We start from the raw sequence: 26,884 nt of genomic DNA, 5'->3' as shown, positions 1-26,884 counted from the left end.
TACAGGAGCAGATTTTTGGGGAAGGACTGCGAGCTCAACTCTGTTCTAGACAGATATGCAAAAAAAAAATCTCCACAGTCCCTGATTTCTGTAATTCTAGATGTATGTCATTTCTATCAGGCTATATTTGGTGCACTTCAGAGTCATTAAAGAGAGAGAGAGACTGAGAGAGGGGAACACACATAAAAAATAAAATACTGAAGTCTGCCCACTCTTGTTCTAAGATGTTAGTAGGAGAGATGGATGTTGTCTCAGGATGGGCCTGTAAATCTATTTTCTTCGGGAGATGGGATAATGCTAAATATGTGCCCTCTCTTTATATAGAGAGGCACAAATGTAGTGGGAATACATAGGGATGATAATTCTCTTGAGCAATAAGAAATTGTTTACTTAGCTGGGTGTATGCCACCTCACATGAATGGGGTTCACTTTAGAGTAGACCTGTGTAAAATTACACAGCACTCCCCTTTCTGAGTTTAAAGTATGTGCAATAAATGCTAGCATGTACTGTACCATCTACATTTTCCTCCATACTAGCAATTATATGGCCTTAGCACCTAGACACCAGTACCTAATGTACATCAGCACAGATTAATAAACACTGATTCTGATCTTTGACATGCCCACAAAACAGCAACTGTTTGTAAAGAATCAATTATGTGCTGACATTAGAAGGAGCCAAGCTGTAATGGATAGTGCAGTTCCCAGAGTCAAAGAGGCCATCAGGGATCTTTGACCTTAGCCTGGAAAGTGGAAGTTCTTCTCCTTACTACTGTGTTAGTTATTAGTAGATCACCACCTTGAGAAGCTATTTTCTGACTGGAGTTGTTAAGCCCCTGCTGGAAAATAATAATTATCATAATAAAGTGCCATTAAGAAGGGCAGATGGAAAGGAGAACACATGGAAAGTATGCATGAAGCATTATCGCTCTGATAAGCAAACATGATGATAGAGTAGAACAGCTGCCCCCTCATGTGGTGCTCTGCCAATGTGTTGGATTACAAATCCCTCATTCCACAATCATCATAACAACTTATAGTCAAAAACATCTAGAGGACATTAAGTTGGGAGAGGCTAAAACAGAGGGAAAAAATCAGCTAGCTATATGAACACAAGAGGACATCCAGATGATTTGAAGATGATGTGTGAATCTGGCAGTGACAAGGAATTAGTGAGGCATTCAGTTTCTAAGTTGCCGCCCACAATGGGTAAGCCCAAGGTTTGATTTTCCAAAAACATATTAGCTGGCACAATACTGTCATGTGGGCAAATAACTTGTCCTATAAAGTGCCAGATCTCCATGTCTTGAGTGATCTAGCCAGAAAGTCAGTAAACTTGCAGAAGTTGTTAGACTAGGAATTGAGGGGAATGGGGTAAGGGTAAATACCAGATACATAATGTATCTACATTGCAGAATTATAGCAGTTTGATACCACTGTTGCTGTCATGGCTTCATCCTACAGAATTCTGAGATTTGTAATATGGTGAAATACTTAAAATTCTCTGTGAGAGAGTTCTCATGCAATAGTTCCTGGGAGAGCACACTTCCGCAGAGAATGTTAAACAATGACAACTTAATTAAAATGGTATAAAACTGTAGTGTAAATATACTCAGAAAAAAGAGACATTATTTTGTTGAAGCTGCAAGGGGTCGTGGAGAAATTTCAAGACTGACTACCAGCTTAACCCCGGCCTGCAGATAAATGCCAAAACATAGATAAGCAGGACCTCCTCCTTCTGAGGCCTTGTAAAGCACAACTATCAAGTAGGAAACTAATGCATCCTATGAGATAGCTCTCCTGGGCAACGGTCCTCACTGACAGGAGTGAACAACATGCTCTGAACCCAATTTTCATGTAGAATTAAACAGAACAGATGAAAAAGTGGAACACTTAATGATGGCAAAATAACCACACAGATGTGACGATTAGTCCTTTCATTTTATTGAGTCTCTCATATGTTTGCATCTATAGATCTGGATTTAACAACTGTTCTCTTCTGTCTTGGACCAGAATATTTCATGCCTGCAAAGGTCTCCATCTCCCCCATCTTTAATTTACTTTACATCACTGTACCCATTATTCTGTTTATTTTCTTCCTTAAAATGTCCTTGTCAATTAGGTCCTGGACTAATCCAAATGTGTTCTGTCTTCTTCTCTTCTTCATATTTCCCATCAATCCTTCTCCCTTGTCTCTCCAGCCCTTTCTAATATTTCTCCAATTATTTCCCTTCTAATCCACCTCATTTGACACATTCTTCTCTGACACATTTCAATTATCTCTAGTTTCATTTCTTTGATTTAACCTATCATCCATGTTTCGCATCTATGTGTTCTTTTCCAGAGGTAAACTAATTTCTCTTGACAACAGGCATCTCCTCTTATGAAATCTATGTTTCCATTTCTCCACACCTATTTTGTTCTCCACCCTGTGGCATTTTGTTTCTGAGTTATTTCAATATTGTTATTATATTTGGTCATTTTAATCTCTCTCACACAAACCCTTTGCTCTCTAGCCTGAATTGAGGAGGCCATAATGTCCAAAAAGACCTCAAAAATTGTTTTTGTTGGTGACATTTTACTTCTTTCACTACACCTCTTAGGGCAGAAATCATGTTAATACCATTAAAGGAAAGAGATTTCTTGTCATCATGGCTATGTGACTGAATCAATCAGAGATCATGTACCCAGTATGATAATGCCATGGTACTACATAGCTAGCGGGCGTGGTGGTGCTGTGGGCTAAACCGCAGAAGCCTGTGCTGCAGGGTCAGAAGACCAAGCAGTTGTAAGATCAAATCCACGTGACGGAGTGAGCGCCCGTCACTTGTCCCAGCTCCTCCCAACCCAGTGGTTCGAAAGCATGCAAATGCGAGTAGATTAATAGGGACCACCTCAGTGGGAAGGTAACAGCGTTCCGTGTCTAAGTCGCACTGGCCATGTGATCACGGAAGATTGTCTTCGGACAAAACACTGGCTCGATGGCTTGGAAACGGGGATGAGCACCGCCCCCTAGAGTCGAACACGACTGGACAAAAATTGTCAAGGGGAACCTTTACCTTTGCCTTTACTACATAGCTAGACAGATCTGGGTGCATGACAGATACTGTGACAATACACCAAACCCAATTCTTTGTGCAGCGGCTCTTCTTGAATCTGAGAATTTCTTTGTCCTCGTGTCATGGAAACTAATTGCTAATGGAAAGGTGGTCATTTTTTCACAGGAAATAATGTATTTGGAATGCCATCCGTTCCCTATTTCAGCAAAGCCTTCATATATTATTATATTATTGTTGTTATGTACCATCAAGTCACCTCTGACTTGCAGTATAGTGACCCTATCAATGAGAGATCTCCAAAATCTCCTGTTCTCAACAGCCCTGCTCAGCTCTTGTAAACAAGCCTGTGACTTCCTTTAGGGAATCAATTCATCTTATATTTGGTTTTCCTCTTTTCGTGCTGCCTTCCACTTTTCCCAGCATTATTGTTTTTTTCCAGAGAATCCTGCCTTCTCATGATGTGCCCAAAGTAAGACAGCCTAACTTTATTATATATTGTATACTTTATTATATATTATACATGTGGATTTATGTGAAATAGCCTCTCTCACACATACGCACACACTTATCATGAGTTGGTTGTTTTTTATTATTATTATTATTATTATTATTATTATTATTATTATTATTATTATTATTATTATTATTATTATTATTATTATTATTATTATCATGTACTTTCTTAGCTAGTGGTTATATTTTTGAAAGTTAGCTCTTTGTCCTGAAAAATGTCTCAGACCCTAAGAACCAGAAACACAAAATATTCCATGGAATTACTGGGTCCCCAGCTTAAATAACTGTGCTAATTATATCTCATAACAGGTTCCCCTAGAGCCTCAATTAGGCCCACTTTTAATTAGCTTTTAGTAGCGCCTGACAACAGGCATTTGTAGGACTCTTCTCTAAAGCATGCCAGATAAACTTTAACTACAAGATCATTGTCCTCTGGCTATTAACTAAGTAGTCATTCTAAAAAATATGTAGAAGTTTATGTACTTTTGTCTCGAAAGATTTTTGAGGCCATAAGAGTTAGAAAAGCATAAGTCTGCACAGATACCACTAGCGGCCCAGTTCAAATACCTGGATTGGTTCTACCTAAGGACTGGTTCCTCCAGAGCTGCAGATTTCCCTACGTATCTGCCAGTACAGCTTAAATTAAAACTTTAGTCACCCTCTGGTCTTCTAATTTCACATCAGAACTACATCAGATGGGAGACAACACACAGAGGATTACACTGATTCAAAAGAATATTTTGTTTTTTAAAATGTGTGCTCCCCTCCTCCAACTGGATTTACCAATAAATATTGTGCATCAGAGAATGCAGCTCAAGTGACAACGGTTGCTCTCATTGGACACCCAGCTGAGGCTTCCCTCTTTGCTCGGACTTTAGCTGCAGACCTTTTAGTCCCTGCACGGATGCTGGGTGGATTTCCCCATGAATTATATATTGCCGTGAGCTAGCCCTCCTGTGATGCGAAGTATTGTGGGATTACTTGATCTTGAAAGGGCAATAAAGGACCAACTGGCTTTGAAAGGCCCATTTATGGAAGAGATGTGGACTGTTTTGTTCCCTGGCACTAGGAAAAGAACTGTTGTACAATATTAGATTTGTGGTGTTATGCTGATTGGGAAGATATTGTGTCTATCTCCTTCTTTTTCTCATTCTATCAAAGTCGAACTTGAAGATACACTTAGCACATTTTTAGAAAAGATCCTCACTCAAGTGGTGAAAAACATCTGTTTTTTATAGCATGTCTTGCATTGAGTATGCTTTATTTTGTCATGCTGAAACCTATATTGTCCAGCCTCCAAGCAGCTGTTTCTTGGAACTAAGAGCTTGCACCGCTGAAGTTTGCCACTGGAACCATCTGTTGAAAGGATAAATTACTTGTTACTCAGTAGGCACCAAGAATATCCTGCACCTCATTATCTGGCAAATTTTAATATTGGGATTGTGCCCTGTCAAAATAAACTTTGCTAGTGGAATCCACTTTTTTGGCCAACACCTACACAAACCCAACATGTTAGTCATCTGTCTAAGGGTCATGGGTGTGGCCATTTCACTTCATACATAAAATGATTAGCTAATGTTGTATAAATAATAAATAACTAATATTTAAAAACACCCTATTTTATTAGCACTGCTATTGTTCCTTATGATGTCTCTTTCATAAAAAAAAGTTATTGAGAAAGAACATCTGCGTTTGCAGTCCATGTTTCAATAGCACTTCCAATTAGACAACTGATTTGATTCATGGTTTAAAATTAACTACTTATTTTTATTATAGTGTCTGCAGGTTGAAATTGTTGTTGTTGTTGTTGTTGTTGTTGTTGTTGTTGTTGATGATGATGATGATGATGATGATGATGATAATGATAATAATAATAATAATAATAATAATAATAATAATAATAATAATAATAATAATAATAATAATAATAATAATAATAATAATAATAATAATAATAATAATAATAATAATAATAATAATAATAATAATAATAATGCCTGATACTCTCCAGATAAGTAAAACCACAACTAATGCTTTTCTGAGCATCACACTGAGTTCACCCCCCCCAATTATTTATTTATTTCATTTCCTTTATGCCCTGTCTTTGTCCACTATGAGCTAGATAAGGTGCACTTAAACTTCCCAGGCACTGAATAGAAAAACGCATGCCAAGCTTATGCCAGGCTGTCTCACCCTATGAGTGCCTTCAGGCAGTGTCCCAAAGTAAGAAGGCTTTCCACATAAAGCAGGCCTCAATAAGGCACTCCAAAACCTCTTCTCTCCCCCCCCCCTCTAAGCAACAGAAGAGTTGTGTTTTGTCTCGCAAAAGAAGGAATAAAGAGATGCTTGCTTGGTTGGTGGATAAGTGGTGATGTTCACTGAGCAAAACCCAGAGATTAATTTTACCACATGTGAGATTCCCCAGTTGCTATCTAGCTCCATGTTTGCTCAACTTGGTTTTTACTGAATGATCTCTAGAGGTTAGCATGGTGTCATTGTTACTTAACAAATGGGACAAACCATGAGTAAAATCATCCTGATCTAGTCTATCTAGGCTTCAGGTTGCACATTTTTCCTCTTCTAATCAAGAGGGGAATAAGCAATGGTTTCTTTAAAGGAAAGAAAGAAACCGCATCCCAAGTTTTAACAGTCTAGTATTATTAAACACAGACAGTCAGAGAAATACTGTGGGAGGACATAAGAATTTGTAATTTATTCATAAACTGCTAAGCCATCATAGCAAACTTTTTAAATGAAATGTGATAGTCGTTTAAATATTTACTAGTTTGTTGACCTATTTTCTCAGTTAATTAGGGATTGCATTAACAATGTATTAAATATAGGCAGCTTTTAAAATTAAGCAGACTAACTATTGTGAGTTACAAAGTTTTTATGTTGTTCAATGAAGCCAGAGAAGGCAAGCTCAACCAAAACTAATCTCTCCCATTACCAAAAATTATGTTAAATATATATAACTGGATTTGTCACTTTTCTTATAAATCAAATTCAAATTATCTCACCATATTTCCATAATGGCTATTAGAGCAGGCATTTTGCAGTCTTTTCTGTTTTGGCAAGCTTTCTACTGAGTTCTGCTGCACAATACAGTACTAGGAATGGTTTGTTCGATAGCCGAATCATTTTCCAGTGAAATGTTCGCAAGAGCTGGTTGCTAATAAAAACAAACTAGTAACTTTATTAATTTCTGAAGAAGCATTTTTAATTACCATCTTTAAACTAAATCCTTTGCCATAATTGAAATCCATACTTAACATTATTCAAAATATTTTAGGAAACATAAACTGTATGGCCTGTCTTAAGAAGAGACTGTCAGACACTTGTGTTTTCCCTAACTTTCCCCTCACCAATATTTTGGTGCTATTAGCTGCTGCTTTGTGCTCTAAAAATGTATCTATTTTTAGTTGATTTGATTGTTAAAATATCAAATGTGTGGCCTGCTTTGACTTTCTCATATTGAGCGCAAAATATTGGATATAAGTATTTTCAATAAATTAAACCTTTCTGAGTAAGAAGGAGTATGCACATTGTATACTATATTGAAAAAGTTCCATGATCCTCTGTGGAAGTTTGCTTCACTGTAGGGAAAATGAAAATGAAATAAAATATGACATTGCAGTGTAGAATATTCCTGTTGTGACCCAGCCAAGCATCTGTGCCTTCTTCCACAGCATTCCTTCCCATTCCAACTCTTTGTGGCTTTTTAAAAAATGCCCCTTCCAGTAAACTGTAATCTACCATTCCATGGTCACTGTGCATGCTCATTCTTCACCGGACTGGCTGAAGGCATCATTTATGTTCACCTGGTTGTGTTTTCTAATGTTTTCGTTCTCTGAGTAACCTGCAAGGGATGTTGTCTTGTAGCTAAGCAGGCCAGATGCCTGGCTTTTCTGCTCTCTTTTGGGCATAGAACATGGCTCCCTTGGTTACAGTTGCTAGGAAATGCAGCTTCAAGCTGAGTTTGAAAGTGACTCCTTGGGAGAAGTTGCCATTATGGATCGGTCAGTGAAGCCAGAAAAGAAGATTAGCAGTTAAAAGTTCCAGAAAAGGCACCACTGTCCAGATTACTCTGAGCCAATGCCATTGAACTGGTTCCCGTAAATCTGGCATCAGCTTGTGTCAGAAGAAAGTTTCCTTGTGACATTAAGCATGCTTAAATGCTGCAAAAGTTGTGGTAAAAGCATCAATGGAGCTTCCTACAATGGGCTTCTACTCTTCAGTAAAATCCTGGTTCCAATGGCTGTATCAAACTGACCTGAAGGAGAAAAACAAAGCATGTGCCAGCTGCGGGGATTAAACCAAGCAGTTTATCAAGGTGCAAATGGCCAAAAGAAGCTCTCTCTCTCTCTCCATTTGCACCTGATGAGGAGCCATGTTTCTCTCCCACAAGGTGGCATTTGCTGTGTCTTTGTTTCCTTCCTGGAGATCAATTCACAATACAGTCAGCCAGTGCTTGCATGCCACAGATCAATTCTCTTAACTGCCAGTATTGCTCTGTTTTGTTTTTCTTGACAGGAAAGTTAGCTGAAGTGGCAAACATTTGACCGATTTGAGAAACATCACACACCAAAACAAAGGCATCACAACCTAAGTGAGAAGTGAAGTGAGGGCTTGTGTGTGCCTGAAAAGAACAACAGCAAAGGCAGAAACTTTGTTTCGGAGACTAAATGGGAGGCAAAACTCAACTGCCGAGAAAAGGATTTCTATTTCTGGTGGTACCTTAAGGCAACAAAGGAAATGTAATGGCTACTACAGCTCTGTTTAATGAGCAGGTATGCAATATTAATTGCACCAAGTGTAACACTTTGAACAAAATGTCTATTCACATTTTCATGATATCTGAAATTAAGATCATCTACATTTTACAACATCTGTAAAGGAGTTAAGCAGCTTATGTCCTGCAAGTAAAGCACTGAGTATATTTGCTTAGAGGGTCATTATATACCATTGTTGTATTCTCTGTGTTACTGCTAATTTTTACCAAAGGCTCATGGATGAAGTTACCCCTGTTATCTGGTAGCAGGGGGAGGGGACGCATCACATGAGTTAGCAGGCGTCCTACATAACAGCTTTTTTCCCATTCCCAGATGGGCTAATCCAGTTGTACTCTGCCTGGACCAGGACAAAGCTGTTTTCTCGTATCTTTCTGAAATGCATCATCTCTCCACTCTCTTGGAGTGCAATGACGTTGTTCTCTGGTTCACTAAAGGACACTTCCGTTCGCTTGTGACAATACTGGGAATGGATGCACCGTAAACCAATGGCTAGGACCATGCCGAAGACAGCCGAACATCCAAGGAGAACGCCCAGCTGAGCTGCTACAAGCTGGGACCCTTTCTGTGGCTTTTCTCCTCCTCCTCCTCCTCCTCTTCCAGAAACAGCAGGTTTGGGTATTGTCCTTGTTACCTTCATGAGAATGTTTCCAGAAATATCCTTTCCCCACCTTTTCTCCTGGCCAGCTGTTGTAACTTCTGCCTGGGGTAGGAAGTTTGCTGAAACATTCTGGGTCATGGACTGCTTCTCTGCCATCTGCATCGATGCTGCTGATAAACTTTGGTAGATATCAGTGTCTTCTTCTCTAGCTAAATGCTCTGGTCGTTTTCCCATTCCTGAAAACAGTGCTGGCTCCCAAAGATGGATCGGAATTGAAGCTGCAATGGGTGGTGTAGACTTGCTTACTGATGGATTAGAACTTGCAGAAACCACCTAAAAGCATAAAGAAATAAATATTTGGAACAGCGGGTCCTATTTTTCTGGGGATTTACAATTGTCCTTTAATTGTAGCCCACTGACACAAACCCATTTTTCACAGGACATATGGCAGTCATCACCATCTGACAAGAATAATCATTAACCTGGTAGAATTATAACCTTTTTGAAAGGGTAGTTTTTTCCTCCACAATCACAACTTTTTCCTTGAGAACTACTCAAAGGACAGAACCTGAAAAAGTTACTTCTTGGACAATAATTCCCAGAATCCCTGTTCTCTATGACCACTAGCCATGTAGGCTGGGTGATTCTGGGAGATTTTGCCCCTCAAAAGGTAAATTTTCCTGGCTCTGCACAGATCAACACTGAATGATATGGAAAGAAAGGTAGAAAATGTACTTTCTAATGTTACATTGATCAGCATTCAGCATTCTTGTTAGCAAGATATCTTAGCTCACTGAGATAATGGCAAGGTTATGTTGTGTCACCACATTAGTGACCTCCATAGCGAAGGATGATGTTTTCCTTATGACAAGGTCATTATTTTGGGCATTGGCTCAGAGTTTGTAAGATGGGATGTCACAGAATAATTCATTTACCCCACTTCTTTGCTCCCCCTTAATAAATGCCTGAAAGGTTTTACCGAGACATGAAGCAATTAGCCTGTTCGTCAGGCATGAACTAGAAAGTGACCTGGAATTACTTGATACTAAAGTACCCCATGCTCAACAGGGGAAACACAAATAATAATGGCTAGAATCACTTAAGTTGGATCATTTCCACACAAAAGCCTATTTGATTTCCTTATCAACTGTTTTAGGAATTGCATAATCTTGTTAATGTAGGGCAGTATGCAAAAGCCATATTTTACACAAACAAGCAAGGAAAATTAAGTTTTCCCCTCCTACATTTCCTTTTATTGCTTGCTTGCTTTCATTCATTTTTCCTTGCTTTCTATTTTAACTGCAAAATATCATAACATTTCTTCAAGCCTGCACAGACCTCCCTGTGAGGACACTGTGGGCCCCCGGGAGTCCACAGACCAAAGGTTGAGAACCTATGATCTAGTCTATAGATGATGGTAGTTTTATTGCTATTCATCTCCAGTCAGTGGACATGCAAACTCCCACACCCAGAGAGGAAGCTTTCACAGGAGGAATAAAACAAACTGTGATCCATAAATTATCTATAGGCAAGGCCCTCACCTTGGTTTGGAATGAAACAGATTTATCTCAATCTAATTATTTTGTTCAAAGTTAGAACCAACAAACTAATTGCTGCAAGGAATGGGTTTTAATGACAGAGCTGTTTTTAATCTTTTTAAGTGAATTTTGAAAATGTTTTAAGGTAATCTTATTTAATACTTTTAATGATTAATATATTTAATTATTTTTCATTGTTGCAATTTATCGGCTGAAACCCTGTTGCTTAGTGTAGTAAGTCACTACTACAGTAGGCCCATTGAATCAGTGGGGATTTGCTGAGTCAACTGCTCCATAGGTTCCCTTGATTTAACGAGCCTACTCTAGTTGTAATTTACTATGCTAAACAACAGGATTTCAGCCACTTATTTTTAATTGTTCCATTATTTATGTTTCTTTCAAGCTAAAATAGGTCCCTTTTGGGAGAAACATGAGAAATAAATTAAAGAAGGAAAGAAGTACAGTAAATAGGGACCAAAATTATTTGAGTTCAGCCTTATTCTGATGTTATATGGAATGCAATGGGACCTAGAGACCTCCGCTAATCCTCTCTGATTATATTGTAGCGTTTCCTGCTAGGCCTCTGCTGAACCATGGGCATCACTGTGCTGGCTTGCAGAAGCACACAGTTAGGGCAACTGGGAGTTATATGAACTACATATCCCATAGTTCCTGATGCGCATGGATGCATACTGGCATGTAAAAGTTGCAGCAGCATGAAGGTTAGTTCCAGCAGGAGCCTCCCTGCCAGTACCAGTTAAGAGAAAAGAAAACGAGACTACCAGAATATGAAACAACAGCTGTCTCCCTATATGGTACTACCTGAATTCCAAACACAGAACACAATAAACATGGGACACCTGCATGAGAAAGTACTACAAACCCGACAACAACACTCTGTGCACAGACTTCACTTCAAGTTTTCGGTTTTTAACTTCAAATGGATTTCAGAGCATCTACTGCCCTCTAACCGGAATTTGTGAGAACAGCAGTCAAGCCTCAAGATACCAAACTAAAAAAATCAGATGCTAACCAGTCAGCCTTCAGGCCTGTTCCACCTGCCACCAAGAACGCCGCAGCCCTGGGCTCACGTGGCGTGTTTCTGAGGAGATCCCTTCAGATTTTAGCTTTATACTACAGTGACCCTGTGATAGTGATGAATCCCAAAATCTGATATCCTTTTCAAACCTAAAACAATGTTTGTTTTTTGTAGGAGGAAGCCCACATTTTGCAGCACTACCCTCAACTCTTCTGTAGTCGTGGAAAAGCTACAAAACTTGGGCTTGAACAACAGAATGCAGGGAAACTATGGCTAAAATGCTGGCATCGCTTAGGGTTGAAAAGGACAAAGTTGTGTTTAAGAGCAGTTAAGAGGGACGTGGTGGCACTGCGGGTTAAACCGCTGAAGCCTCTGTGCTGCAAGGTCAGAAGACCTGCAGTCGTAAGATCAAATCCATGCAACAGAGTGAGCCCCTGTCGCTTGTCCCAGCTCCTGCTAACCTAGCTGTTCGAAAGCATGCAAAATGCAAAAATGCGAGTAGATAAATAGGTACCATCTCATTGGGAAGGTAAATGGCATTCTTTGTCTAGTCATGCTCGCCACATGACCACGGAGGATTGTCTGCAGACAAAACGCTAGCTCTATGGGTTGGAAATGGAGATGGGCACCGCCACCTAGAGTCGGACACGATTGGACAAATTGTCAAGGGGAACCTTTACCTTTAAGAGGTCAAGCAGCTCTGATTGATGTCAATTATACAGTGGTGGTCGGTGCAACAAAGTTCAGATTATACATTACAAAACACTTGAGGGGATACCACATTTTGCAATTTGTAGTTAATGAAGCCTTACACACAATCCTGAAGCAAAGAAAGTTCCCTCATACACTTCCTCCTGGTTGTGTCTGCTCTGTGGTCTGCATGATGTCTATGTCTGAAGACAGTCAGATAACTAATTGATCCAGTGTCATGCAAATCTTAACGCTAAGTAGATTGCTACTAATTAAACTCATCCATTTTGCCAATCTATACTTAATCAAGAGACTTTAAATTACTTTAAGTCTACTCATGCCAGACATTCCAGAAAGCTAAAATAGGGAACCTGTATCGGAGTCTCTGTTTCTATATGCTGGGTCAGGGAAGGCAGGTTTTTAAATAACAAAGGCCCAAATCCATTTAGTCTCCTTATGCTAGCATAGCATAAAGAGTGCAACTTTTGCAGGCAAATTGCCCCAAATTAAGAAATCATCATAGATGTTATTAGTTGCATATTAAATTGTAGGACACAGCATGTATCTGATAAATGTCTACAGTAATTTCTTAACTTGAGGAAATTTGCAGCCAAAATGTGAGTGACATTTGTGTTAGCTTAGAGGATTTTGATCAGAGAACACTTCTTCATTCAGATATAGACAAACCTTCTTTGCAGTTCAAAGGATGTCTATCTTGGCAAGGAGACTGAGCATTCCTATCGCCAATTATTTCAGCTACAAACAGCATTTCCCTTTAACAGGGACGGGCAAAGTGCAGCTCTCCAGATGCTGCCAAATGCCACGTCTCATGAGCCCCAGCAAGCTTGACCAATAGTGAGCCCTATGCAGAGCTGTAGTGCAGCAACATCTGGAGTGCTTGCATTTTCCTAGGATCTGGTAGCATATTTGAAACAGTGGCCTGAGTCAGTGTCTTACCTCTTATTTCCCTCCAAAACCAGAGAACAGATTTTTCCAGTCAAATTCTTGAGTAGGAAACACTTCTTTTTCAGTCAAGTAGTATAAACAAGAATTCTGTATAGCTCAAAAGGAGTCTATTCTGCTGGGACAAACAGCCGGGCCATTCCCTTTAACTAAATATTCCATAGACAAGAATCACATCATCTACAAGATTATTCAGCATTCACACACACACACACACACTCACACAAATAGACAAGGGAAAGTGTGTCCAAGCATCTTATGATTTGGAAGTCAATTCATTTTCCATAAAAGTGGCTGGCTGGAAAGAGAATGTGATTGTAGAATGTTTTCAAGCCCACACCATTGCACTCTTTACAATTTAAATACATATTACAGCATGATAGAAATTCTCATTGAGCTCAGTGACATTAGTATTGCATAGATACTTGTGATCCTTTCGTTATTCTCATGATAAGAAATGAAGTCATTATCATAGTCATTACTCTCCTGATAAGCAATAAAATGGTTCATAAGCCATTTGAATGTGCACACGATGACAGATTGTATTTATAGATATAGCAGGTTATATGTGCAGTTTAGCTCTGTGTTGGGTCACTGCAGCTGTTCTTATTATATTTTAAGACACACAACACTCTGAGTACAGCCTGACTTTAAATAAATATTTCTAACTTCATCACATTAGGGTTTCTGAAATGATGCTGAATACATAACGATTCTGTGGACACATTACTGTATGTTGCCAAAGGTCCTTCTCAAAAACACATTGAAAAGTGTGTCTCTAGGGCTTACCTCCACGCCTTCTTTACATATCAAACACACTTGTGACGTGGGAAGAGTTGAAGTATTTTCTGTCCTAAAATGTTGGGGAGGAAAGTGTCATTCAGTTAGGCATCGTACTATTCAGGTTGCATTCTACCTGCTCATTTCTGGCTGCCACTGGAAAACGTGTTCAAGTTTGGTTGAAGATACATGGAAGGTTCCCATATACTAGTGGTCCTTTCTATGTGTACTTCTCTGTTGGTGAGTTCTCGCCTACTCAATCCAAATTCAGGCCCTGAGTTGTAAGTTAGATGTAAGTATGCCCCACACTTTCACTCTATTCTTTTTGGGATTTGTATAGCCTCTGCTCTCCGTTAGACAAGATGCAGTAGCCATCTCTGGCACCAAATTATCACCAAATTGGCTTACAATTATTCTATTTTGGACCATGAATCACAGAATCTCTGATTTCTGGGAGGCACAGTCCAAACCCCCCCAAAACTTTTCCAAACTTCCAAGCTTAAATGGCTTATTTGCACACTTAACATAAAACATAAACATATGTAAGAGAAGAGAGTACAAGATTCAGCACACAGAACCTCATAGGGCTATGTCATGTTTGGCAAATTCCATCTTCTTAAACCTTAGTGAAAGAACTATGTGTATAACACAGAATTTGATGTCAACACAGTACCCATTGTAAGAGCTACGATGAGAGGAATAATCTCGTGCAGTGACGCTGAGGTTCTGGAACTGAAGTGAGGACTCCAGTGTGAGATTGTCATCTGTGCCACTTCCATTAACTTGTTTTTCTCCACTAGATCTGATGGCATGTGAAGTGACTGACTCTGTGAGGGATTCAGGCAAAAATCTTCCATTGTCACGGGGCTCAGACAAAGAGACTTGTCGTTCACCATAAGCTGGATCCGAAATCAATGTTGCTGCAATCCCAGACAGGCTGCTCAATGAAGATCTTTGAAACTGAGTTAAGAAGATGCCAGGTATAAAACTTTCTAGAGGGAGCAGAGCAAAATATGAAAAATGTAACACTGAGAATATGAGCAAAAAATTTTGAGAAGGTGGAAAGTGCTTATTTTACATAAATCTTTTACATCCCCAACCCATTATCATATTTGTTAGGAGGACACAAGCACTAACTTACTAGGTCAGAAATGCACACTTAAATGACTCTTCAGAAGCTCACAGACAGGGCATGATTATGATGCATTAATCATGTTACTGTACTAAAGCAAATAATTTCACTCTCTTCAAGCCACATTACTGCCTACAAGCAGTGCAATATGCCATATTCATGCCATCAGATCACTAGTCCATTTAAATCATTTAGCTGGTCCCAAATTGGTGAGTACTAGACGTATTGCACTACAGCTCACAAAATCCTCATGATGGGTGAGGCTCAAGCTGTTTAGTACAAAATCCAGTCTGGAAAAATTTCTTCCCCGCCCCCCCAGCTATAATGCCCAGAAACTCCCTGTTAGGCTTGTCAAAAAGTAACTTCTCCAGGGCCTGACTCAAACACACGCAGTGACCTCCGGAATCAGTAAAGGCCAAACGGGCATAGATAGCCACAGGGATTACAGGCTTTTGTCTACAAAGGAGGGAAAGACTGTAAACTGATACCTCGACATCTGACCATATTTTTGTACTTTAGCCCCAGATTTTGTACTATTAAAGTCAGAAGAAAAGTTCTGGAAAACTTGAAAGCTCGTCTTCTTTGTAATGTTTTGGCGATAGTAGTTTGTAGGCCCAAATTCTATTTCTACTTGTTATGAAGAAACAGAAGGATGGGAAGCCTTTCTCATTTGCCATTTGCACTGAAATATCCAAAAGAGAAGATTTCATACATCATAGCAGTAGTTTGGTCTGTGAAGTCCATTGTGGGACACTTTTATGCTTCACATTCAAGACCTGAGACGAACTTATCCCAAACTAATCAGTATTAAAAAAAATTGGTAACCTGATTGTTAAAATCCATTGACTTTACAGTAAAGTGTGAATTGAATCCTAAACACCCATCTTAGGATAAGTATTGGGACAATGCAGATCACTGATGTTGGTGGAACTTCCTTTTGAAGTCAATGAAGTTAGAATCCAATGTAAGAGGGAAGCCTTGTGGCTTTGATGAGGCACATGACAGATATGAAAATAGAAATGGGAATCAATGTAGAAAGGGGAGCACATGAATGACTGGAAAAAATGGCAGCAGAAAATAACCTACCTTTGTCTGAAGGAAATGATCCTTTTAAATCATTAAGTGTTTGAAGACGTGTTGGCTTTATAGTGATGGAAGCTACAGTACTTTCAGCAGTAGTTCTGTTTTGCGTTTGTTGAGACACAATAGAAGACTGAATCCTTGCCCAGTAAACAAAGTACGACTGGACGACTGATAAACTGTTTTTAAAAAGTATTTGAAACAAGGATTTAGTCATTCTGTACGATTAATAAATCATCAGAACATTTGGAAAATCAAAGGGAATTTTTAAAAAAATCTACAAACAGAATTAGCGCAAAGCACATTAAAGGATGAACCCACAACATGTTTTTATTTTGAAACTACAACCAATAAACTGAAACCTTAGTGAAAGGGCTGTAAGTAAAGTCACTAACAGTTATAGCTAATCAAAACACTGTTCAGGGAGCGTGCTCTCTTAATTTAATCAGCTTTTAAAAAATTAATGTTAGTTTTGACAAAAATAGTTCCATTTGGAAAACTTTAGTTAAGGCTGGAAGCCACAGTCAAGAATGATAAGGAAACCAAGTCTTCATATAATTTTTTTAAACTGAAACAAAGTATGTATACTTCATGTAAACCATGTACATTTTTTTTAGTCCACAGCCATCTGATACCAATTATCTTGTCTATTATGTAAGATATATCTCCTTACAAACAAGTCTGATTTTATAAAATAGGTAAAAGTAACCGAAATATTCTTGGAGGGTACTGAAGATGTCCGAATCTGTACATTTATATAATACACGGATGCTCTCTAGGGCAGCTAGGGGCAAGGATTATCAATTTCTCCTGTAGTTTGGCTTTTAAAAAAAAATATAGACCATATAGTCTTCGGATTACCAGAGCTATCTTGCCAAAAATAAGGTATCTCACCAAGAAAGAGAAGCCAAGATGGAAATATTCCCCCACCCCGTCAACATTGGCCACATTATCAAGTGAACACTGTATCAGAGATAGTTAATGCTTATTATATTGAACTGTATTTGACCAAACTCGGGAAGCAGTGGAAGATAGGAGGGCCTGGCGTGCTCTGGTCCATGGGGTCACAAAGAGTCGGACACGCCATAACAACTAAACAACAACAAAAAAATCATTTGAATTCCTGACTTAACTGAGATAAGGGTGATCACCTTTTTCTCTGGTAGGGCTCCTGTGTTTGCATGGAATGGTCAGTGGTAAGGCTCCACAACAGCCTCCCTGGTTATTTCAAAGTGAGGGCTTATCATATGGGCAGAAATATCATGACTTCATGCTCAAGCTGCATACAATTCAATCCTACATGAAAGTCAGCATGTTCAGTAGTGTTCAGTGCTGGTGCTCTATCAAGTGCATTCAGGATAACAACCTTATGGTATATTTACAAAAACAAAATAAAAGTCCTCCAGTTTTTTAAATGCTACTTTTGGCATGTATATTGACCAAATCAAAGCTGACAAATGTGTGAACCTATTCTTCCTCTCAGTTTGTATTTCCCCAATTTATACTTAAATTTTAAGAAAGTAAACATTTATACAGGTATAATACTTTTATATTCTTTTTTACTTAAGAAACTAAACAAAACCTAGTCTACAGGAATACAACAGCAATTCTGCATGGGGAAAAACAGTGAATTATTCAAAACCTAAGTACTGTACTGTTTGGTTATTATACAATGAAGCCTGGCAGCAGCAATTTCTATCAGCGTATTTATTATTCACATGCTCTTTACTTGCTAAGACAGTACATAGGATTTTAACTGCTTATAAAAACCTTCCTGGTATTGTTTCAATCACCCCCTCACTAATTCTTCTCTCTTTCTACAATTGTCCTCTGCAAGAAGATGTTTCCCCCCAAATAAATTATTTTTGATAGTGATATTGCTTCACAAGGGTGCAACAAAAGCTATTGTGTGGCAGCAGCATTGAGCATTCCATAACCTAACTCAACAAATAGGGGTGCCACAAATAAAAAAATATAACTATGAAACGGGATCTTGGATCAGTAACAAATCATGTATGCATGTATGCATGTACTGTATCAGAAAGTCTACTCTTGCTCTCTAACAAATTTGGGGACATATGGGCAGATTTTTCTAGTTATGATTTTTTTTAAGTAACACTGTTTTTTATCCCACGGAGAACCAAATGGCCTGGAACTAGCTGGTTTTAAACAGATCAAATACATTGATAAGACCAAATTTGCATGCCTGGAAAGAAAATGGCCCCTGACTCCTGCTTTTTGTTTTCTTTCCTTTCCTTTCCTTTTTTTTTTTTTGAGACAATTGAGTAATTCATGGTTCTAACTTACAGTTTCAAAGTAGTGATTTTAAAAGCAACATAACCTATGAGTTTACAGGCTTTCTCTTATAACTTGCCAACATTCTATATGGATTGAACTTTATACCCTGCCACTCAAAAGCCCATTCAACAGCTGTGAAAGAAAATAGTTAATTCCTTCCTGGCAAACATGTTTAACTCCATCCTGTGAAAATATTTAAATATTTAAAGAGGTATTTTTTAAAACAGAGAATAATATTCAGCAATTCACTCATTTAAGCTGTGAAATTACTGGGGGGGGCTGCTTTGTGGCTGGGAATGATCTCAAAGCAAGTTTTGCCTGGTTTACTCACAAGTAAGGAAACAGCAGCAACAGCAGCCAAGGACTGCTGCAGTGTGAGAGGAGATAATTGGGGTAAATGTTAAGGAGACAGAATGGAGGTAAAGCCCCCCTTTCTCACTCTACAGTATATCAATAACTGACTTACAAAATGTCCTATCATTAAGATCTCTGCTCAGCTCTTGCAAACCGAGGATATCTTGGTTGTCTTCTCTTCCTGCTTCCCCTTCCAAGCAATATTGTCTTTTCCATTAAGTTCTTGCAAACTAACAGCTGCGGCTTCCTTTACACTTTATTCTTCTGCTCACTACCATTCACACTTGTTGAAAAACAATCCAGACAATTGCTTTATGTTTGGATGAGAAGTGATTAGATGATGGAAAAAAGGAGTCAGCTTCTGTGACCTCCCCCCACTCCCGGTGTGGAGTCAGTTTGTGAATGGGAGTGAGCTGAAGAGCATTCCCTGTAGACCAGTGGTCCCCAACCTTGGGCCTCCAGATGTTCTTGGACTACAACTCCCAGAAATCCTTGCTAGCAGAGGTGGTGGTGAAGGCTTCTGGGAGTTGTAGTCCAAGAACATCTGTAGCCCCAAGGTTGGGGGCCACTGCTGTAGACCATCTTGGCTGCTGCTATTGATGTTTTCAACATTCAGACCGCCCTTTGCTGTGTAAAGCTTGGCCTGATTTTTCCTGCCGGCAACACAAGCACGATATATATGCAGTAATACTGGGCGATTTCCTGACTTTTTGGATCACGTGTACAGAAGCATATTCCATATTCATAAACTGAAGGTTTTTTGAATTATTGAATTATTTTAGTTTTATATTATTCCTGCTGTGGTTATACAATGTGATTGCTATTGCACAGAATCAGTTATCAGAAATGCATATGGAAAGCCAGTTTTGAACCAATTTGGAACCTAAGGGTTACTGGAACAATGATATAGCACAATCAGAAAAAAAATGGCCACAACTCGGGCTGGAACTCCCAGAACCCTGCTGGCTGCTTTTACAATCATCACTAGCCATGTTGGCTGGGGGTTCTGGCAACTGTAGTCCAACATCACCTTTTCAAGCTTTGCTCCTAATTAGCACTGGTGCAAGCCCATGTCAAGTTAATCAGGAGCTAATTTCCAGTTCATGAAGCTTCACTTACAGATGACCATGATCAAGTCAATAGCATGTGTGTTTGTATAAAACAAGCTTGCAGAGCTGTGATTTCGCATAGGGGAATCACGTCACACATTTACTTTCTTTCGCAGTTAATACTGCAAAGAACCAGCTAAGGATCTTCCATCGGCTGCCTTACGAGAAGACCTCCTTGGGAGAGAGAGCGGTGGGGAACACAGCAACACGAGCAATCAAAAGATTCTTACAAGAACCTGACGTCTCCAATGGGCTGATCCGGTGCTTTCCACACAAAGGACAAGTTTCTCTTCAGTGACTTATCTGAATGGGTGACAGTGTCACCATCTTCAAAACAAGTCAGTAGTTTGGAGCCAGGAGGGATGTATACAAAAGTGCCAGCAATTTGATCATTCGACACCCTGCGAGCTTGAAGCATAAAACCCATAAAATCACGTGTGCTCCGAACTGTGACTGGAAACAAAGAGAAAGAGGTACAGGTACATAAGCCTTTGGAAGGACATTTTAGCATGTGCACTGCAGACACTTTGCGTCTATATTCCATCATGGGAAATGTGACTGGTATTACATTTTCCATTTATAATTCTTGTTTTATATTAATGTATGCCTCCTGCGTTGTTTGCTTAATCCCTCCCTAACCAGCTCTGGTTCTACCTGCCCAAGGTAGATATAACACATTATATTGGTAACGAAGTTAAGATAAAAATTTAACAAGTTGGGGGAAACAAAGAGATTTTTAAAAATATGTACTTATGTGCAAATTGGTATGTTTCCAACAGAGTCATTATGCACGTCTCCCTCTTTCTGGGAGTTTTCTCAGTTGCCATAATAGCGTATCTGCAGCTATCTCACCCTACATGTATTAGCTGTTCCCTGTTAAGGAGCAACCAGCCTCTGATGTTACTCATCCAAGAGACCAGTCTTCTACCTCTTCCTTGTTTATGAACTTCAGATTTAATTACATGAAGCTTAAGCTTCAAACCAAGCACATTAAACTTATTTGTATGTACCATATTATCATAGAATTAAGCACTTAGGAGAAGATAGCTTTTGTTCTAGCCTGCATTTTTAGAGGAAAGATTAGGGGAAATGACCCATTTCATAGTTTGAGTACACTAGTAAAATTTTATAGATATATGTACTGTTTTCCCAGAGTTTTTTCAAGCCCTACACTGCTGCTGGGGTTTGTGGAAGTCTCAATGCTAGGCCATAAGAATCCCCGCCCCCCCCCCCAGGGCCTGTACTCCTACCGCCAGTCCTACTGCAACAAGAAGGCTCATGAATTGTAATCCTGGCACACCACTACCTACTTTTCTTCAAATGGCTCAATGCATACATTCCCTACTTCACTCCCCAACCCCATTATTTATTTCCTGGCTTTGACAAATGCTGATTATTTCTTTATTCATATCAGAGCATTGCACAATTTAAGATTATGAATATATATCAAAAATAAAGTTCAAATAAATTAGAAATCTTAAAATGATTATGTTTTTTTTACCAGAAGTAGGCTACCTCAATAGTGTTATCTTGGCCATTTACTAGATCTGCTTTAGTACAGGTGGTTCGGCATAAATTGCATGTATATAATTGCTGCATCGATTGAATTTCTCCACATTCACAGAAAGATTGTCCTGTATCCAAGTAGCTCCATTTAAAAGCATTGTTCTTTGACCTTCCTAGTGCACTTTGAAGTTTATTAAGGGACTTCCAGATGGTCCAGCCAGAATCTTGTCCTGGTGGAAAAAATACCCATCGGCATTCACCCATTTGGCAAGATGTGTTGTTTCCACTCTCCATAAATTTAACCTAGCCTCTTCTGGTTTGATATTCGGAATTTGAGATGTGTACAGAAAACTTTCCCTTGATTTTAGCCATCATTTAGGCCAAGCGGTGGCATTGATGAAGTTGATTTAGTGCTATATTACCTTATTTGGTGCTATATTATCTTATTGTGTCCATTATTGTTAGCACCTCTTGACATACTACTGAAGGGGGCAATGTAAGGTTTCAGTCAGTCAGTAATAATTCTGCATAAAGTGTTGCACTGGATGCCAATGCTGTACAGGCACCACACACATAGTACTACCTTCATGCCAAGCTGCTGAGTGCCCAGCCTTTAAAATTATCTCCCACACAAAAATTTATTTGTATATTTTCTATCCTACCTTTCTCCTCTTTCACGGACCCCAAAATGGCTTACAAAAGAAATGTTAAAATCCACAAATAATTAAAACTAATTAAAATTTTAAAAGAATGATGATTGTTTTTAAAATTATATAAAAACTATAAAACAGATTTTCAAAATACAACTTTCTCTTACATCAGAACCACTCATGCTGAGATTTGTTCCTCTGCTGGGAGAGACAAAGTAGTATAACAGTTTGCTGAGATTTCGGTCAGCTTCCCGACACCTAGCAACCCTAACGACAACCACAGAACAGAAGCAAATGGGCCTTTGTCCTTTGCTGAGCATGAAATAAGAAATCCAAACCTGTCTGGCTGCTAGAGAAAACTGTGGGCCATGATGCCCCATCAAGCATGATGGTCCCAGCTTACCACCTATGTAATGGCTTCTCATTCTTAACATTCAGTCATTGCTTGTACGTAAAAGAATGCCAATGTACTGTAAGTATGGTTGTTGTGGGTTTTTCGTGCTCTTTGGCCATGTTCTGAAGGTTGTTCTTCCTAACATTTTGCCAGTCTCTGTGGCCGGCATCTTCAGAGGACAGGAGTCGGAACTCTGTCTGCGCTCTACAGTATGTCTATTCCATCTGCTTCTCGGCTGTAAGCAGGTGGAGCAACTAGGATTTTGCCTCAAGGACCAAATGATAGAGATGCCAAAATCTAAACATTGCTGTAGTGGTGTTAGGAAAATAAAACAGCAACACTTCCAGCCCTATTCATCCCCCACCCCTTTTTCAAAGCATGGAGTTTCTCTTTATTTGGGGGAATGCTAGTTTTTTCTTTTCTTTTTTTCCTACAGGCTTGCACCCATGGCTCAGGAGTCAGGATAGCATGAGTGGGAGATGATGGTATGCTAGTTAGTTAAAGCTCTGCTGCTCATTACCTTTTATTCACTCCTCAGCTCATTCTGTTCTGATTTCCTACATTTGGAAAGCAAGGGGAACTCTGACACATGCCGGCTATCTTCCATAGCAGAAGACCTCGTTTCCCAGTACTAACATTAGCATAAATGATTAAGACACAGCCAATGCATGATGTAGAGCAGGCATCCCTTACCCTTGTTTCCCCTTAGTTCTATTAGGCTACAGATTCCGCTAGGATGGGATAAGAATTGTGGTTAGAGTGCAAAAAGGTAAGAAATGCTAGTCTATAACCTTGAAATAAACTGATACACAGCCCTCTGCATTTGCCCTCCCCCCCCCAAAAAAAAACCTGTAATTACTCTTTACCTGGTACCTTGTCACCTGGAAAAAAGGACATATTGGTGTGGATGGTAATATAGTTATTTTGTGGATTCTGAAGATGAGCCCTGATATGTTTCGGCCTCATGTCAGTACATGCTGAAAGACTGGCACCATGGGAAAATGCTGCAGTGTATGAAACCAAGCACAGGGTTATAAATGTCCACGCAACAAGCAGTGCCTGGACTTCCATCTCATCCTTTATCTGTCAGGGGGAAAAAAGCATTTAGACTAAAAAGACAGTAACAACTTCTACATTAAAAAAATGCAGTATGTATGAAGTGACACCAATGACATCTTTGAATTCCTGCTTTAGTTGAAACCCAAGTTTTTAAAAGATTTAGGCTGCTGGAAAGGACAGTTTAATCATCCATGTAGCATTGCCCTGGTTAGTTCACAAAATAAGACATTTTGAGAACAAAGCAGGCTTTGACTTATTCTGGAACAGTTTAGAAAAAAAAAGACAGACATCCTGGCAAGGTTATGACCTAAAATGCTGTGCCAGTGCACGTCTGGCTGACAGCAAGTAGGCAGTACATATACTGTCTGACTCTGTGGCTGTGTTGCAAAATGTGAGCTGGCAGTGGGCAGCAGAAGCTTCCAGATTCCCTGACTGTACAGAGAATGTTAACCTAGCTAATGCATCCCTTGAAAGAAAATAACATTTTCCTCAGCATTCAGTCCTTACCTCCTGGGAACTAATGTAAAACAAACAAAACAAAAGCTAGACCTACCTATCAGCCAAACTCACTTTCTATAGAAAGGGAAACGATTTTAGTAATATCTCTAGACACTCACAGTCATTTGCTATGTAAATTATGCTATCTAGCAATTTAAGTCATACCCAAAAATGTGTCTGTGGTCCAACCAGGCTACAAAATAGGGAATTGTTTCTTCGCTTCTTTATTTTAAATGGACAAAGACTAATGTTTAGACTAATGCAACTTCTCCAAATTCATTTCTGTAACCATTTACATTCTGAAGAGGTCATAAAAGGACTCCTCTTTGAAAGCCAAGCCAAAAATTAATACCAGGTTTGGACCGTGCTAACCCTCCTGCCCTTCAGTGTTATCCATGTTACAGCATTTCCTCTCCAAAAATTAAATATTTACATTCATCCAATTATCTGACTTATCAAGTGTACTTGATTTTGTCTCCCACTTCCTCCATTTTCCAAGTTAATTTCTGCCTTGCAAAATCTCCTCTTGGTATCAGGTACCTGTTTTGTTAACATTGCCCATCACTTACCTTGGAGCACATGTTCCTTCAGATACTCGGCACTTTTCTCCTTCAGAATGGCATGCAAACATCCTTTAAAGAAAAAAAAATCCTTGCCTCCTCCACTAATGGGAACCGCAGCAGCTGTTACTGCTAATACTTAATACCTACAGGAACTTTCTCAGTGTCTAAATCCAGTTTTAATCATGTTAGTTTTCCTCACACGCTACCCATTCTATTTAAAAACAGAACAAAACAGAGCAGGACCAGGTTTCTGAAATGAAAACAGAACATATTATCCCATCTTGTACAACACATTTACTGGGAAGTAAGCTCCCAAAGGTGCTTACATAAATTAACACAGTTAAAGGACCATGGAATCCAGGGTCTTTTCAGAAAATCTTAGGTAGAAGACGATTGTTTTTTCCCATCTCCAATCCAGTCTGTCACTTAAGAACAAAGACTGAACAGCTTCCTTCTGCACACCGGGGAGGATGTCCGGAAAACTTAATCTCTCAGGTTTGTATGGGAATGTTAGAATGAAAGCAGTAATCTGCAAAGGAACGGAATCTGGGAATAAGTATGTTTCACTCTGGTTCATATCCTGTTTGACAAGCAGAACTCCAGCTGAGGTTACTGCTGTCTATAAGAAGCATCGCCAAATGGCCTTGCAAAACTTATTTTAAAAAGAATTTTAAAAGTGTATTTTAAAGACACCATGTGAAGTACCGCAATGGTCAGAGCATTAGAAACATGAGGTTTTAATCAGTCACTCAGTTTTCTGGAAGACGGCCATCTTGATCTGCCATGTTTCACAGGTTTGGTGCCATCACAGAAACGTCCTTGTTCTGCAATGCTATTAACTGCACATCAGAGTTGGGGAGAAGGCAGCAAGGCCTCCAAGTGAGAGCTCAACATATTTAAAGTTCATTAAGCTGAAATTTCTAATGCTTACAAGGTCAGAAGGCTGTTCTATTTGGCTTTTAAATGTTTCAGCTCGAATATAAATATAGAATGATCATGTTGAAGAATTATTGTTCAGGGGAAAGACTGCTAGGATCTTCTAACAATGAGGCTAGATGTCTACTCTATACACCCCGGATAATTAACAAACATTACAAATTAATTCTCTCTCCACTGATTGCTAGGCAGAATAATCCAAAATATAGATTTTGGTAACTTCCATTTCTTTTCCTTTCCCCCCATCTTGTTTAGTTTACAAAGAGCCTTAAGGCATAGAATGAAAATGCGGAGTGAAAATTATCATCCCCCTAACTGTACAGGATTAAGTCTGTTGCTTATTTTTTTTTTCAATTCAAGAAAACATCACCCCTCCTGCTCAACCACAGACAACTATGAAGTTGAAGTTTACAATGGTACAAAGAACACTTTGGTGTAACACATCTGATATTACCTGTATTCACACTACATTTTGTATCTGACTGTGCTAGTCACACTGCAATGCAGATGGGAATGTGAATCCAGAGCTGCTATCTTTGGCTGTGCATGCAATGCAGTGTATATGCATATCTGGGTCATGGCTTTTGAAACAAGCTCTTCTTTATACTTGTGACAAGACTGAACCACCAGAGTAATACAATTGTGAAATGGAGCAGTGGGGGTGATGGATTTAGAAGAAACATTCTATTAACAGAGATGTTTTCAAACAAACTTATTAGCTCCTTCCAAGTGTCACTTTAGGATCTGAAGGCATGCAGTAACCTTGCTAGCCATATACATTTTTCACCACCTCCATAAAAAAACCCCTCACAAAACAATAATAAACACACTTGAAGGACATATTTTTCCCCAAAAAGTGGCCATTGATACAAGGCTGAACATGTGATTCCAAGTTTTGCAGACCTTTCCCAAGCCCTTGTCAAGGTTATAAATGACTGAAATGCACTATAAAACTGTATTCTTTTTGTATGTAGAGCAGAAATGTGTGAAATATTTAAAGTGAATCAGTTAATGATTATTAATTTCTTTTTGTCAAGTCTAGTTATTTCCTATGTTGATTAAGTCTTTTGGTATTTGAGATGGAACATGTTGTATTCACACAATTGTTAATGCTCATTCATGCACAGTACAGGTAACATTAGGGCAGTATTAAATTGCTCAAAGAACAACAAAATGGACAAAAATATCCCAAGCTGAGGTGTTTTTTTTTTGTTGTTGTTTAAAAAAAAGCTTGATATGTAAAAACATTAAACTCATATTATGGTCCCTTTCTGTTTTGGTTTAGCTACCCTAACAACACAATCCTATGCTTGATTTGTATTCCTGTACTGT

General features: G+C 39.0%; 1 protein-coding gene across 3 annotated transcripts; it reads right to left on the bottom strand.

Annotated features, from left to right (window-relative positions):
- Positions 1-6,766: 6,766 nt before the first annotated feature.
- On the bottom strand, positions 6,767-26,349 carry REELD1 (reeler domain containing 1). 3 transcript variants are annotated; one of them, XM_020782990.3, is made up of 7 exons: positions 24,623-26,349; positions 23,363-23,579; positions 20,177-20,399; positions 16,192-16,364; positions 14,647-14,965; positions 13,983-14,046; positions 6,767-9,296 (listed from the first exon to the last, which is right to left on the bottom strand). In XM_020782990.3, exons 1-7 carry the CDS (start codon positions 24,632-24,634, stop codon positions 8,649-8,651), a joined length of 1,656 nt encoding a protein of 551 aa, XP_020638649.3. In that variant the 5' UTR covers positions 24,635-26,349; the 3' UTR covers positions 6,767-8,648. The 3 variants fall into 3 exon arrangements, with proteins under 3 accessions (XP_020638649.3, XP_072857699.2, XP_078250875.1); XM_073001598.2 differs by having other exon boundaries at positions 23,363-23,500; positions 24,623-26,122; XM_078394749.1 differs by lacking the exon at positions 24,623-26,349 and having other exon boundaries at positions 23,370-23,506.
- Positions 26,350-26,884: the final 535 nt, after the last annotated feature.

Source organism: Pogona vitticeps, chromosome 5, assembly GCF_051106095.1.
Source record: "Pogona vitticeps strain Pit_001003342236 chromosome 5, PviZW2.1, whole genome shotgun sequence".
In the NCBI taxonomy this organism is placed as follows: domain Eukaryota; kingdom Metazoa; phylum Chordata; class Lepidosauria; order Squamata; family Agamidae; genus Pogona; species Pogona vitticeps.
The sequence above is the reverse complement of the archived record's forward strand: the minus strand, read 5'-3'. Positions and strand labels throughout refer to the sequence as shown.